At 53.0% G+C, this 14944-nt stretch overlaps 1 protein-coding gene across 29 annotated transcripts in view; it reads left to right on the forward strand.

The window, feature by feature from the left end:
* Positions 1 to 14944, forward strand: part of SCRIB (scribble planar cell polarity protein) — a 127074-nt gene that overhangs the window by 35727 nt on the left and 76403 nt on the right. For 28 of the 29 annotated variants that reach the window (XM_074559280.1, XM_074559341.1, XM_074559369.1 and 25 more), the window contains exons 11-16: positions 631 to 797; positions 2020 to 2144; positions 4873 to 4998; positions 5965 to 6189; positions 6943 to 7260; positions 9960 to 10022. In XM_074559280.1, coding sequence (XP_074415381.1) covers positions 631 to 797; positions 2020 to 2144; positions 4873 to 4998; positions 5965 to 6189; positions 6943 to 7260; positions 9960 to 10022 — 1024 coding nt within the window. The remainder of the gene's footprint in view (positions 1 to 630; positions 798 to 2019; positions 2145 to 4872; positions 4999 to 5964; positions 6190 to 6942; positions 7261 to 9959; positions 10023 to 14944) is intronic. The other variant, XM_074559330.1, reaches the window with a different exon arrangement.

Genomic DNA, 14944 nt, shown 5'->3' on the forward strand with positions numbered 1-14944 from the left:
AATCAGGTGTCTGCTAAGGAAGGCAGGAGCCTCTCCTGAAATGGAAACTGTGGCCAACGCCACAACATGGCTGGGAACAGGAGAGCAGCACGGCTGTTGGTTGCTCGTTGGCTTTGGAGGGTCTGGGTTTGGATAGACAGGTGTCTGCTAAGGAAGGCAGGAGCCTCCTATGAAATAGAAACTGGCAAACACCACTGAGCTCCACGTGCTGGATGTGGCTGGCAACAGGTGAGCAGTGCTGCTGCAGGGCTGCTGGTTGGTTTTTGGGTGTCTGGGTTTGGATAGACTGGTGTCTGCTAAGGAAGGCAGGAGCCTCACCTGCATTGGAAACTGTGGCCAACACCAGAGGTTCTGTGAGGAGCATTCTGTACGCTGGTCTGTGAGAGCATTGCTTTTCTGTTTGTAAACCCCTCCACACTGTTGGAGGGAGCTGTCCCCTGCTAAAGGCTGGTGAGGATGGGGTACTGCAGCCCAGTCCCACAGCCAGGGACAGAACCAGCTGGGAACAGGACTGGGGCATCCACAGCAGCTTGCTCTGTCCCTTTGTGCTCAGCTGGGGCACTCTGGAGTTGAGCTGAAGCTCTTTCCTGACCAGGAAATTTAACAAGCAGTTGCTGTTCTCTTTTGCAGGCTGCAGAACTTGCCCTTTGCTTTGACAAATCTTAATCTGAAGGCCCTGTGGCTGGCAGAAAACCAGTCCCAGCCCATGCTGAAGTTCCAGACCGAGGATGATGAGAAGACAGGAGAAAAGGTTCTCACTTGCTACCTGCTCCCCCAGCAGCCCTCTCCCAGCCTGGGTAAGAATCTGCAGCACCAGCACTGGCTGCAGAGCTTTGTGCTCTGGAGGGGGCTTGAACCTTCTCTGCTGGGCTGGGCTGTCCCTTGCCGTGATCCCTGTGGCGCATCCAGGCTCTTGTGTGGATGGATCAGGGGCACCTTTCCCAGGCAGTGATTGTGGAAACTGAGGAATTGCTTTCTGACAGGTGACAGGGCCCTGCAGCCTCATCTTTGAGTGTTCTGCTTGGATCTGCTGACCAAGCAGTTAATTTTCATTGTCCTGAATTAATTAATGAATTTGCATTGATTTTCATCTATTCCTGCCTGAATTCTGCCTTTTCCTGCACTCCTTGGGTAAGGAGTGCTGGAACTGAAGCATCTCTGCTGGGCTGGGCTGTCCTTGCTGTGATTCCTGTGGCACATCCGGGCTCTTGTGTGGATGGATCTGGGGCACCTTTCCCAGGCAGTGATTGTTAAAACTGAGGAATTGCTTCTGACAGGTGACAAGGCACTGCAGCCTCATCTTAGAGTGCTTTGCTTGGATCTGCTGTCCAAGCAGTTAATTTTCATTGTACTGTCAGCATGCTGATTGTGATGGTGTTCACAGGGGTCCCAGGATGAGGGAGGAGATGAGAATGTTGACTCCATGTTTCAGAAGGCTGATTTATTATTTTGTTATATATATTACATTAAAACTATACTAAAAGAATAGAAAAAAGGATTTCATCAGAAGGCTGGCTAAGAATAGAAAAAGAAAGAATGATAGCCAAGGTTTGTGACTGACCAGACAGTCCGAGCCAGCTGACTGTGATTGGCCATTAATGAGAAACAATCACATGAGACCAATCACAGATGCTCCTGTTGCATTCCACAGCAGCAGATAACTATTGTTTACATTTTGTTCCTGAGGCCTCTAAGCTTCTCAAGAAAAAAAATCCTAAGGAAAGGATTTTTCAGAAAATATCATGGCTACAGTTATTCCTGCCTGAATTCTGCCTTTTCCTGCACTCCTTGGGTAAGGAGTGCTGGAGCTGAAGCATCAGACACTTCTGGAGGCTGCTGTAGGTGGAAGATGTACAGAGGGTGACAGGATGGTGAGGCCACAGCCTTTGTCCTCAAGGCCTCTTATGCCATGGGCAGATACAACAGAAGCTCCCTAATGGGATAAGAACTGACCTCCATCCACACCTGCAACCCTGCTCTTCCCAAAAGGAGCTCCCACTGTGTTCTCTTGCTCCCCAGAGAACCTGCTGCAGAACAGCGTGGATGAGAGCTGGACAGACAGCAACTTGAACAGAGTCAGTGTGATCCAGTTCCTGGATGAGCCCAAAGGGGATGAGGATGAGGAGTCTGGAGCCGAGAGACGGGTAAGGCATTCCTGGAGCTTGTTGGCCTCTGTGGGAGCACAGGGACAAGCTGAGCTTCCAGAGATGGAGCCACTGTGGTGTCCATGTTTTACACTGCTGTAGGTGTGTGATTTCCACAGTCTGGAGGCTCTTTGGTGCCCAAGCAGGAGGGGAAGGGAATGAATTCCCTGGAAGCTGGGTGCAGAGCTGTATTTTGAGGCTCTTGTATGGGAGTGGAGCACTCAAAATGTCCAGAGATCCCAGCAGAGCACTGTCAGGGTAGGGCTTTAGCTCACCCCCACCATGGGGAAAGGCTGCCCAGCCCAACCCAGGCCATCCCCATCCCTCCAAGCATGCAGGCAGTGCAGCCCATTGTCAGGGTTCTTTTTGCCAGGGTCAGGAATAAATGTGTGAGATGGGATTTCTTGTTGGGACTCAGGTGTTTATTAGTTCTTATCCATGTTACAGTCTCACAAACCCTGAGTTCTGCAGCACTTCACTCTAACAAACTAAAAAATGGACTTGTTTCTCTCTCTCTACAAGGCATTTTAAGGATAAACTGTCCAATTAAGCAGTGACACCTAAATTATTTTTACTATTAACCCAATAATCAACAACCTATGGCCCACAGTGTGGACTTTTTTATCCAATTACACAATACCACCTAACCCATGGAGAAGAAGGTGAAGAAGAAGGATCAACCTCTGCCCTAAAACCTCCATCTTGCTTTATATATATATTACTATATTCTAAAAACTTTAACTGTAGGGTTTTCACCCTGTGATATCTCACACTTCTGTTCAAACTCCACACCCATCATTTTCGTTTTGTCATTCCATTTTGGAAGTTTTCTCCGCAGCCTCAGGTAAATGCAGTGTTCTCCTGGGGGTCAGAGTCTGTCAGCACAGAAAGTCTGAAATTTCAGCAGCCCATGCTGTGGAGTGTCCTGTTAGTAAAATAGTAAACACAGTGCCTCAAAGCCTGCAAGAGCTGGTTGTGCTTCCAGGGCAGATGCAAAGGCCAGGACAGCAGTTCTTAGTGAGTGCTCTGAAGGTTTCAGTCTCCTGCAGGACTTTATTCCTTTTTAGTTTATGGGAAGCCATTCTTGAGATCTGAATCCTTCCACATCCAGTGAATGGTGTTGGCAGCTGTCCTGGCAGTGTGTGTGTGCTGCTGGCATTGGGAGCTTAGGGGATTTTTGGAATTGTCCTCAACATTGTGACTAGTTTTAGAATGCTGGTTTTCTTGGCTCTCCACCTGGGATGGAACTCTATAAGCAGCACCAACTCTGCTGCATTTGGGCTCAGCAGAATTGTTGAGTCCAGTGGAGTTACAAAGACGTCCCAAGATTTCTCACCTGTGTTCTGGAGGAGTTTCTGTGTCAAGAGTTTTTCATTTACTGAGCCTGAAAAACCACTTTAAACTTCCCAGCTCCATCATTCTTCCCAAAGCCCCTGTTAGCTGGAGAGCAGGATGATAGAGAGAGCTCCCAGGGTTCCCTGCCTCTGTTCTTTCCCCATTTCCAGGCTGAGGAAGGCCTGGAGCAGATCCTGCAGCAGGAGGTGTTGGCGGTGTCCCCTTGGGGCTCTGGATCTGATACAGGTGTTGCTCATCTGCAGAGGGGCATGGTCTGGTGTCTGGGTTTGAACAGACAGGTGTGTGCTGAGGAAGGCAGGAGCCTCCCCTGAAATGGAAAATGGAAACCCCCTCCCTCTGAATTGTCATAATTTTGAAATTAAGGTGCTCTCAGGCAAAGATATGGGAGCAGGAATAACAGTTCTTTAATAGGGAAATTAAAAATGCAAATGCAGTAGTACAGACAACAACAAAGAAACCCATTGAAAGAGTCAGAATAGACCTGGCCCCCTGTGTGTCAGGGGGTGTCCCAGCCCCATGCCAGGGGGGCTCAGCCCTCCTGCAGTGCCAGCTGTGGCTCTGCTGCAGCAGGGATCCTGCACAAGGGGCGAGTTTTCCTCTGCAGCTCCAGGGCTGCTGCAGATGGGCCTGGGCTCCCTCTGGCCATGCAGGGCAGCAGAAAGCTGCTCCTCTGGCAATGCAGGGGAGAGGAAAGCTGCTCCTCTGGCAATGCAGGGCAGCACAAAGCTGCTCCTCTGATAATGCAGGGCAGCAGAAAGCTGCTCCTCTGGGAATGCAGGGGAGAGGAGAGCTGCTCCTCTGGGAATGCAGGGAGCAGAAAGCTGCTCCTCTGGGAATGCAGGGGAGAGGAAAGCTGCTCCTCTGGGAATGCAGGGGAGAGGAAAGCTGCTCCTCTGGGAATGCAGGGCAGGAGAAAGCTGCTCCTCTGGGAATGCAGGGCAGGAGAAAGCTGCTCCTCTGGCAATGCAGGGCAGGAGAAAGCTGCTCCTCTGGCAATGCAGGGCAGCAGAAAGCTGCTCCTCTGAAAATGCAGTGGGCAAAGGCTGCTCTGGTATCCCAAACCTCAGATTCTATCCAGGTTGGAATGCTTGGCTCCTCCCCATGGGCAGAGCATCTCCCAGTGGGATGATGGAATTTTATCAGCCATGCAGTGACACTCACTGGCCCATGAACAGAAGATAATTAATAATTAATGGTCCATGAACAGAAGCTATCTCCCAGAGGGAGGATTGGCTGTGGAAGACATAAACAATGAGCAGAAGATAGCTGCCCCAGCTCTGACAGGTGGTGATAGAATACACACACATCTCACAGGCCAGGAGCCTGGCAGTGCTGGCAGGCTGGAATCCCCCCTGAGGGTTTCTCCTTGCAGGGCCTGCAGCGCAGAGCCACCCCTCACCCCAGTGAGCTGAAGGTGATGAAGAAGGTGATCGAGGTGCGGCGCAGCGAGGTGAACGCTGCCAAGGCTGATGCCAACCCCAGCTCCCCCAACTCGGAGGTGAGTGCTGGGCCCTGGGCAGTGCAGAACCACAGAGAACAGGGGGTCGTGTGTGGTGGTGCTCACAGGGGTCCCAGGACGAGGGGAGAAATGAGAATCTTGGCTCCATGTTTCAGAAGGCTGATTTATTATTTCATGATATATGTTATATTCAAAGAAAATGATATACTAAAACTATACTAAAAGAATAGAGAAAGGATTTCATCAGAAGGCTTGCAAGGAAAAGAAGGAATGAAATGATAATAAAATATTATTAATAAAATAATAAAATCTTGTGACTGACCAGAGAGTCTGAGACAGCCGGACTGTGATTGGCCATTAAGTAAAAACAACCACATGAGACCAATCACAGATGCACCTGTTGCATTCCACAGCAGCAGATAATTATTGTTTACATTTTGTTTCTGAGGCTTCTCAGGAGAAAAGATCCTAGCAAAAGGATTTTTCAGAAAATATGTCTATAATAGTCATGGAATGGTTTGGGTTGGGAGGAATCTTACACATCAGCAAGTTCCACCTCCATGCCAGGGCAAAGACATTTTCCACTAGGAACATCTAGCATATGAAAGGACTGACTTTTGGAAAGATTGGGAATGGATTGCCTGCCTTGAGATGTCATGGGAGGCCTGTGAAACAGGGCAGGAGATAGAACCAGGAGGCAGAGAACAGTGGAAGGGGAATTGTGTATCAGTACCAATTTTATAGCACAGGAAGAGGGAGAGAAGGCTCTGATATTTCCAGTAAAGAGTGGTGGGGATGGAGCACTTGCAGGACGCACCTTGCTGCCCTGGTGGGTGCTGGGAATAAATCCCTAAACCAGAGGATGCACCCAGTCACATAGAGGGAGCTCAGGAGGGGAAGCTGTGGGCACCCTGAGGAACAGCTGGTTCTGTTGGAGCTGCATTCCCCCCTCACACCAGTGACTCTGCTCTGGCTCCATGCTGACCACCAGAACCCTTTTCTCAGGAGAAGAGGCTGAGTGCCACGTCCAACCGCAGCGAGGACTCGCACCTGTCCGCCAGCACGGCCTCTGTGGAGGGCAGGCCAGAGGACAGGGACAGGGGCTGGCCCAACGGGCAGCTGCCCGACCTGCACAGGGAGCTGCACAAGGACAGCAAGCCCAGGGCCCAGGAGGAGCACAAGGAGCCTGCTGACCACGAGGAGGAAGATGTGGAAGTGGAATACAATGAGGTACGAGCCTGGGAACTGCTGCAGGGTTGTGAGAAACAGTGAGGGGAGCTGGAAGTTTCAGAGGAGGTGGGAAATAGAGGTGCAGGGAAATGGATAAGGGGTTTGGGCATCGCTGGAGGCAGATCCAGCCTGTGGAAGGCAGTGCAGGCAGAGGCTGAGGCAGCTTGTGGGAGCCTGGCAAGCTGTAGGAAATCTGGGGTGGCTGTGAGGGATTTGAATGCCCTCCATCCCTGGAGCTGACAGAAGAGTATCTGGGGAAGGTGTGGTTGTGGAAAAAGGCAAGGATGGGGAGATGGGAATCCATTCCTGCCTTGTGCTGGGCACAGCAGCACTGCCACCGGCCTGGGGAAGGTGTGGTTGTGGAAAAAGGCAAGGATGTGTGGAATTGGGAATGCATGCAGTGCCACTGGCCTGGGGAAGGTTGTGGAAAAAGACCAAAAGGAAATAGGAATCCATTCCTGCCTTGTGCTGTGCTCACCAGCAGTGCCACCAGCCTGGGGAAGGTGTGGTTGTGCAAAAAAGGGCAAAAAGGAAATGGGAATCCATTCCTGTCTTGTCCTGGGCACAGCAGCAGTGCTACTGCCCTGGGGAAGGTGTGGCTGTGGAAAAAGGCAAGGATGTGGAATTGGGAATCCATTCCAGCAGTGCCACCGGCTCTGCCTGCGTGGCAGAGGGCTCCCAGGGACAGCAGGTTCTGTGTGCTAGCCCTGTGTCCCCTGGGGCTCACGCTGTGTCTGGGCTCTCCTGTCACAGCCCACCGTGCACTTCGCTGAGGACACGCTGATCCGCAGCGAGGATGAGGATGAGGACGAAGAGCGGCCGTTCCCCGTGGAGAAGCAGAGGCTCATCCGCAAGGACACGCCCCACTACAAGAAACACTTCAAGATCACCAAGCTGCCCAAGCCAGAGGCAGTGGTGGCACTCCTGCAGGGGCTGAACAGCGATGGGGTCCCCAAAGAGGAAGAGGAGCTGGGAGGCTGCAATAATAACACAGAGCCCAGGGATCAGGAGGAAGCGTGGGATGAGGAGGACAGAAAGAATGGAGCTCTGTCTGCTCAGCCCTCCGTGAAGGTAAGGTCTTGTGGGGAGGGGGAGCTCACAGGGCTGCAGACCTGCCCCCTGCTCCTGTGGTCAGCAGCCAGGTTGATGTGGTGCTGAGGAAGGCTCTGGCAGGAGCTGCAGCACTGGGGATGTGCTGAGGGTGTCAGGAAGGCTCTGGCAGGAGCTGCAGCACTGGGGCAGAGCTGCAGGTCACTGGGGCTCGTGGGGCTGCCCTAGAGCTGTGCTGTGTGGCTGTGTCTGACACCTCCACTGTGTCCAGCTCCTTGCAGCAGCCCCATGGCACGTGCTGCAGGGACAGTTCTGTCTCACCTCTGGTGGGTTCTGCTGCTCCTTCCAGCCTCCTCCTCCTCACTGCTGTTTCCTCCACACAGGAGGATGAGCTTTGTCCCTATGTGGATTCAGTCTTAGACTGGCACTCGTTGGCACAGTGCTTCCTGGAGCATGTCAGTGCAGCCAGGAGTGTGCCCTTCCCTGTGCTGCCACCCCCACACAGCCTGATGGAGGCTGCACTGGGATTTAGGGCAGCTTGGGCTCTGAAGTTGGCCTTACTGGTTATACTGGGGCTTAAGAGATGGGGGTCCTGGGCTCTCCTCAGCTGAACCCCCACGTTTGGTGAGGGGCACACAGAGGTTCCTGCCTGAGGAGGTTCCTCACAGTGGAATGGGGATACGTGGATGAGGAACTCCTCACAATGTCAGCCCAGTTCTCACCCAAGGGTTTGAGGATTTTTTTGAGTTGTGTTTGGTGGGCAGAGGTCAGGATGTGGCTGAGTCTCCATCGCAGTCTGACATCAGCAGATCTGAGGGTGAGATGTATCTGGAAGGGGCTGGAGTTACCTGCTTCTGCTGTAGCTGCACCTGCTCCAGGTGCTGGGGTCATTCCCATCCCTGCTGGAGCTCGGGTTGCCCAGGGAAAGGTCCTGTCCCTCACTTTCCCTCAGTGGGTGCTTGCCTTGCTCTGTGTGAGCCACTTCAGCTCATCTTGTGCTCCCTGGGGGTGAGGCCACTTTTCCCACTGCTGGTGAAGTCCCTCAGAAGGAATGTTAAGCTGTCCCAAATCCCCTTCATCCAGGGGAATGGAAAGGAGTGTTTAAACTGTCCCAGTCCCCATCATCCTCATCTGAAAAGGTCATTTCAGCTGGGCACTGAGCTGAGGAGGCACTGCCCCACTGTGCTGCCTGCTCAGGTGTGGGAACCTGTCAGAAATGACCCTGGCTGCCAGCTCACCCTCTGCTGGGCTCAGCTCTCCTCCCTGGGCTGGGATGGATGCCTGCTCCATTTCTGGGCTGTGTGCCAGCAGTGGGGATGGATGCAGGGAGCAGGGTCCCTGGGCAGGAGGTGCACTGAGGAGGAGGCAGCTGAATCCTACAACCAGAGGGTTTTGTTGCAAGGACAGATGGTTTTCAGAAGAAATCCTGAGGTTTCCTGCGCTTGAGAGCAGGATTCCAGGTGCCTGTCAGGGTGTGCTTTTGCACCAGAGAAAGGGATTGGTGCTGTTATGTTTGGGACTGGTTTTTTGCAGTTGTGTTTGGGACTGCAGTTGTGTTTGGGGCTGCAGTTGTGTTTGGGATTGCTTTTTTGGCTTTTTGCAGTTGTGTTTGGGACTGCTCGTTCCTGTGCAGCAGCTTGTGGCACCACAGGCTCCTCGGTGCTTCCTCCTGTGTTTAACCCTTCCTGTTCCCAGAGTGACCTGGAGGGGCTGAGGTCAGCCAGTGGTGACCCTCAGGGTGCCAGCCTGGCCAAAGCCTGGCCTCAGGGGTGCCCTTGGCAGGGCTGGCTGGCACCTGGCACTCGGGACCCATGAGCAGCCCTGTTGGGGTGCTGAGCAGGGCTGGGGGCTGCTCTGGGGCTGAGGGTCAGCTCTGGAGCTGAGCAGGGCTGGGGGCTGCTCTGGGGCTGAGGGTCAGCTCTGGAGCTGTGCTGTGAGGGGGCTCGGCTGTGGAGCTCTGGGGGTCAGCAGTGATCCCAAAGCTCCAGAGCTCAGCAGTGTCTCTGGGAGCTCCTGAGCTCAGCAGTGACACCAAGAGCTGGTCGGCCCCAGGAGCTGGATCAGCCCCAGAGCTCCAGAACTCAGCAGTGGCTCCAGAAGCTCTGGAGTCAGCAGTGACCTCAGGAGCTGGCCAGCACCAAAGCTCCTGAGCAGAGCAGTGACCCCAGGAACTCTGGAGCTCAGCAGTAACCCCAAGAGCTGGATCAGCTCCCTAGCTCTGGAGCTCAGCAGTGACTCCAGGAGCTCTGGAGCTCAGCAGTGACCCCAGGAGCTGGATCATATCCCTAGCTCTGGAGCTCAGCAGTGACTCCTCTGGGAGCTCTGGAGCTCAATAGTGACCCCAGGAGCTGGATCAGCCCCAGGAGCTCTGGAGCTCAGCAGTGACCCCAGAGTTCTGGATCTCAGCAGTGGCCCCAGGAGCTGGTCAGCCCCAGAGCTCCTGAGCAGAGCAGTGACTCCAGGAACGCTGGAGCTCAGCAGTGATTCCTCTGGGAGCTGGACCAGTCCCAGAGCTCCTGAGCTCAGCAGTGACCACAGGAGCTGGTCAGCCCCAGGGCTCATGAGCTCAGCAGTGACTCCTGTAGGAGCTCCTGAGCTCGGGAGCTGGCCCAGCTGTGGCCCAGTGCGTGTGTTGGGTGGTGGTGGTGGTGGTCGTGGTGGCGGGTTTGGTCGATGCTCCACTAATCCGCATGCCTCTTTGCTGGTTCCTGTCCTAACAGGGGGTGTCGTTTGATCAAGCCAATAATCTGCTGATTGAACCTGCTCGCATTGAGGAGGAAGAGGTCTGTACCACTCCTACTGTTCTCTCTCTGCCAAAAATCACCCAGCCTGCTTGATTTGCTTCCCAGCCTCACCTGTTGTTGTAGGGGGACTCTGATCTCTCTGGGTCAAGTGGCTTCTGGACCTGACTGATCCCAAACACGATGATTGTTTCCTCCTTGCTTTCCCCCTTTCCTCCTTTCCCGGCCTTGAGGCGAGAGTGGCTGCTGCAGAGCAGGAGTGAGCTGGAAATGGTGTAAAAACCAAAGGGGCTCAGGTGGGAAGGTCAGTTCCTGTTTGCTGTGTGTTGATGGAGAAGTGGAGTTGAACAAATGGATATTTCTGGACGTGTGGGTAACCCTGGAGGAGCAGAGACCTTGAGAATCAGCCAAGTGTTGTGTACTGATCCTTTGATGAAAAGAGGGTCTCACCCAGGGCACTGTGCCCCTGCCTGGGGAAAGGACTGGAGCCAATTTGTGCATCTCCTGCAGCCTGCGCCAAATCCCTTCAAGGATTACATGCAGCATGAGGTGGCATCTGAGGGACCTGGCATGGGGATGGTGATTGTGCTCAGAGTAAAAATCCTCTGGCTGTGAGCAGTTTCCTGCGTTTGTCTGCAGGCTCTCAGTGCCTGGCCAGTGCCTGGCCCATGGGTCAGCAGCTCTCTGCAGGCAGGTTTCCCAGGAGCTACTGAACAGCATCCCTGCTGACACTTGCATGGGGATTTCTCCCCTAGGACAGGCAGTACAGGCCCCAGAGCCGTGTGCTGGTCAGAGTGTCTCTGAGAACTTGGCTCTGCTGTTCCCTTAGGTGTGAAACTGAGATCTTGCCTGGTTTTGGAGCAAGGCTTTCTAAGTGGGAGGTGACAAATCCTTTCCACCCAGGCAGAACATGGGCTGGCTCAGGTGTTGTGAGGGATGGAATGTAAGAGAATTGTGCAGAAGGCAGTCTCACACCTGAGGAGTTGCAGCTGTATTAATCACCAAAGATTGGGAGCAGGCCTGCCCTTAATTGGCCACAGCTGTGTCCAACAAGAAGATAAGTGCTACAAAAGAGTGGGGTAGCTGGGTGAGGAGAGAATTAGAGTCAGTTGGCTGTGCTGTGAAGAAACTTGGAGTCGGTTGTGCTGTGAGGAAGGAGTCAGTGCTGTGAGGAGTTGCCCATGAGAAATCACCCAGAAGGTATGGAAGATTCACAATAAGGTGACTTACAAGGTGTGGTCCCCTGTTAGTGCATCCTGAAGATTTCTCCATCTGTAGGTCCCTGAAAACCACATTAGTATTTCTTGCATTTCTCTTCTGATCCTGGAGGTCTTTTCCAGCCCGTGATTGTGTGAGGCTGGCTCTGGTGTCCTCTTTGCACAGATCTGTTCCCATCCTGAGGAAAACGTGGCTGTGCAGCCCACAAGGAGCTGGAGGTCTCCCAGGCTGGTGGTTGGAGTCACCCAAGAGCAGCCCAGCTTTGGGAAGTTGGTTGGGAATACCTGATTGTCCTGCAGCCCTGGGCAGTGCTCAGCAAGGAGCCTTGCACGAGGGCAGGTTGCTCCACGCCTGCCCAGCCTGTCCTTGAACACTTGCAAAGGCATCTGCCTGCTGCTCCAGGGATGATTCCTTGAGAGGAACCATGGGGTGATGGAGCTGAGCAGAGAGCTTGGGGCTCCTGAGCAGCAGGGTTTGAGGTTCAGTATACTGCTGTCACATTTCTTGTATAATGTAATACAATCCTGGGAGAGGAGGGGTTGGTGATTCCTAGCTGTGTTCCTTATCCCTGAACCATGGCTGTGAGCTGGAGACTGATCTTGTTGGAGCAGAACTGGAGAGACACACCCAGCTTGTGCCAGCCCCAGTGTGGGGCACTCCCAGAGCTGCTCCTGGTGCCAGGAGAGAATAGCTTTGTTGGAATATGGGATGCCCTGTGCTGCAGTGCAGAATAACTTTGTTAGAGTGTGGGATATCCTCTGCTGGTGCAGTAGAATAACTTTGTTGAATTCTGGGATACCTTCTGCTGCAGCAGGAGAATAACTTTGTTAATGTATGGGATACCCTGTGCTGTGTTCAGGGAGAGAATGTAAGAAAATAAAGATAGTCTAGAAGGGAATCTCACACCTGAGGAGTTGCAGCTGTACTAATCCCCAAAGATTAGGAAGGGCCTGAATTTAATAGGCCACACCTGTGTCCAGTAAGACAAGTGATACAAAAGAGTAGGTTAGCTGGTGGTGAAGAGCTTTGGAGTTTGTTGTACTGTGAAGAGTTGGAGTTTGTTGGCTGTGCTGTGATGAAGAAGGAATCAGTGCTGTGAGGAGGTGCCCATAAGAAATCACCAAGAAGGTGTAGAACTTTTGAAATAACATGACAACAGTGCTGCAGCAGAATAACTTTGTTATAGAGTGTGGGATACCCTGTGCTGCAGCAGCAGCAGAATAACTTTGTTAAAGTAACTTGTGGGATAGCCTGTGGTGGATATCTGGGTTCCTGGGCTGGTTCTGTCCCAGGGTTTGGTCTCCATCCTCCTGTACCTGGCAGAGTGGCTGTGCTGGATTTAGAGAGGCTCTGAGAGGAGAAAAGCAGCGTTCAGTGCCTGTTTGAGGTTAGACATGAGCTCTCTTTTCAGGTGGTTCTGATGGAACAGCCTGGAAAGCTGCTGGGCAGGTTGCAGAGCAGTGGAAGTAGGGTCCCGAGGTTGCAGAGCAGTGGAAGGAGGGTCCCAAGGTTGCAGGAGCAGTGGAAGGAGGGTCCCAAGGTTGCAGGAGCAGTGGAAGGAGGGTCCCAAGGTTGCAGGAACAGTGGAAGGAGGGTCCCAAGGTACAGAACAGTGGAAGGAGTGTTCCAAGGTTACAGAGCAGTGGAAGGAGGGTCCCAAGGTTGCAGGAACAGTGGAAGGAGGGTCCCAAGGTTGCAGGAACAGTGGAAGGAGGGTCCCAAGGTACAGAGCAGTGGAAGGAGGGTCCCAAGGTTGCAGGAGCAATGGAAGGAGGGTCCCAAGGGTGCACAGAACAGTGGAAGGAGGGTCCCAAACTGTGTTCCAGTGGCCAGGGCTGCTCTGCTGTGGCAAAGGCTGGTGCCATCCACAGCCTTGGGTGTGCCCAGCCTTGACCCATGTCCTGCAGAGCCCCTGCAGGGACAGGAGGTGCAAAGGGCTCTGTGCTGCCAAAGCTTCTCCCGCTGGAGACATGGACAGGATTTTGTGTCTCACTCTGCCCAGGGACAGCAGGAGCTGCCTTTCCACTCCCTGGGAAGGAAAAAAGGTATCCAGAGGTGCTGGATGTCTTTGCTGCTGCTGCTCAGGTGTCACATCCTGTTGTTCTGCAGGCAGGGAAGGAGCCTGATCCTGTGGAAACTACTCAGGAATGGCACCATTTGTGTTGGAATGCCAGCCTGAAGCCTGGCACCTGCTAGGATCTGCCAGCAGCAGATGTGGCAGCACAGGGGTCCTGGAGCATCCTGTGCTCAAAGGGTTCAGGTTTGGGAAAGGGTCCACAGGGACTGGGAGCACTGGGATGTGCTGGGAGCCATCCTGAGCTCAGACTCAGCTGTGGAAGGGCCAGCACAGGGACTGGGAGCACTGGGATGTGCTGGGAGCCATCCTGGCTCTCTGCCTGGCCACACACATGGAGCCCTTCCCCTTGCTCTGGTTTTGCATTTATGGGGTCAGTGTGTGCTGCGTCAGGGCATTGTCACACTTGGAATTCTTATCTAGCAAATTTGATTTTCTCATAACGTGACCCATAAGTTTTAAACCCAGAAAAGTTTAATGAACCTCTTGTGTAGTGCAGGAGAGGTGACATCACCTGGGTTAGCTCACGTGGCTTGGCTGGAATATGACAGAGTGGAGTGGTTTTGATATTAAAAAGAAGATACAGCACTCCCATTTCTCTTATTTAATTTTTAAGGATATCAAAGTTCCTGTTGAGAAAAGAAAAATGTGCCATATTTTCTCCTTTAATTTGTCTGGCTTTTAATGTATTCCCATCACAATGTTTTTATGACTTTTTTCTACTGGGTTGAAGGGTCCTCAGTGTTCTTTATGGAAGAACATAGAGTGGCTTTGGATTAGAAGGGCCTGTAAAATGTCACCCCCTGCCATGGGCTGGGGCACTTTCCACTACCCCAGGTTGTTCCCTGCTCTGTCCACCCTGGCCTGGAACTCTTCCAGGGATGGGGCAGCCACAGCTTCTCTGGGCCAGGGTTCTGAGACCTTTCCAGGCTGTAACACTCTGGTTTGGGGGTAGGTTTGGGACATTGGGGTGGGTTTGCGACCTCAGAATGGGTTTGTGACCTCAGGATGGGTTTGTGACATTGAGGTGGGTTTGTGACCTCAGGGTGGGTTTGTGACATTGGGCTGGGTTTGTGACCTTGAGCTGGGTTTGTGATCTCTTCCTGTAAATGTTCAGCCTCACCCATGGACCTGTGTCAAGGACAGGGACACGATTCACCCCCAAATTGTCAGAGATTGAGGATTGATTTATGTGGCTCCTGCTTGTTCCCCATCACTGATCCCTGCTCCAGCTGCAAGTTTTGTCTGATCCAGAGTTCTCTGGGGACCAAGGAACAAAGTGTGCAATGACTCTCACACAAATGTAGTTCCCTTTGCCTGCTCAAGAGTAGCACAGGATCATTTTGGCTCTGCCCTGCCACACAATCATGTCATTGGCCTTCACAGAGAGAGCAGAAAGCAGCAGGGAAGGGACTGATGGAGTGAGAATTGCACATTTAAACGCAGTGCTACAGCAAGTCCAGGTCTCCCCTCTGCACTGGGCAGGTGCCCTGTGTCACACATGGCTTTGCTGCTTGAGGCCAGGGTTATGTACCAAAGTCCAGCATTGCAATAACCCTCCCAGAAATCACAGGGGCTGGGGCATTTACCTGCCCTAAAGCTGCTCCCTGTGTGCTGCAGTGAGCTCTGAGTGTCACTGAGGAGAGCAGGAGCTCCCAGCCAGTTCCAGGAC

This window comes from Zonotrichia albicollis, chromosome 1, assembly GCF_047830755.1.
Source record: "Zonotrichia albicollis isolate bZonAlb1 chromosome 1, bZonAlb1.hap1, whole genome shotgun sequence".
NCBI lineage: Eukaryota > Metazoa > Chordata > Aves > Passeriformes > Passerellidae > Zonotrichia > Zonotrichia albicollis.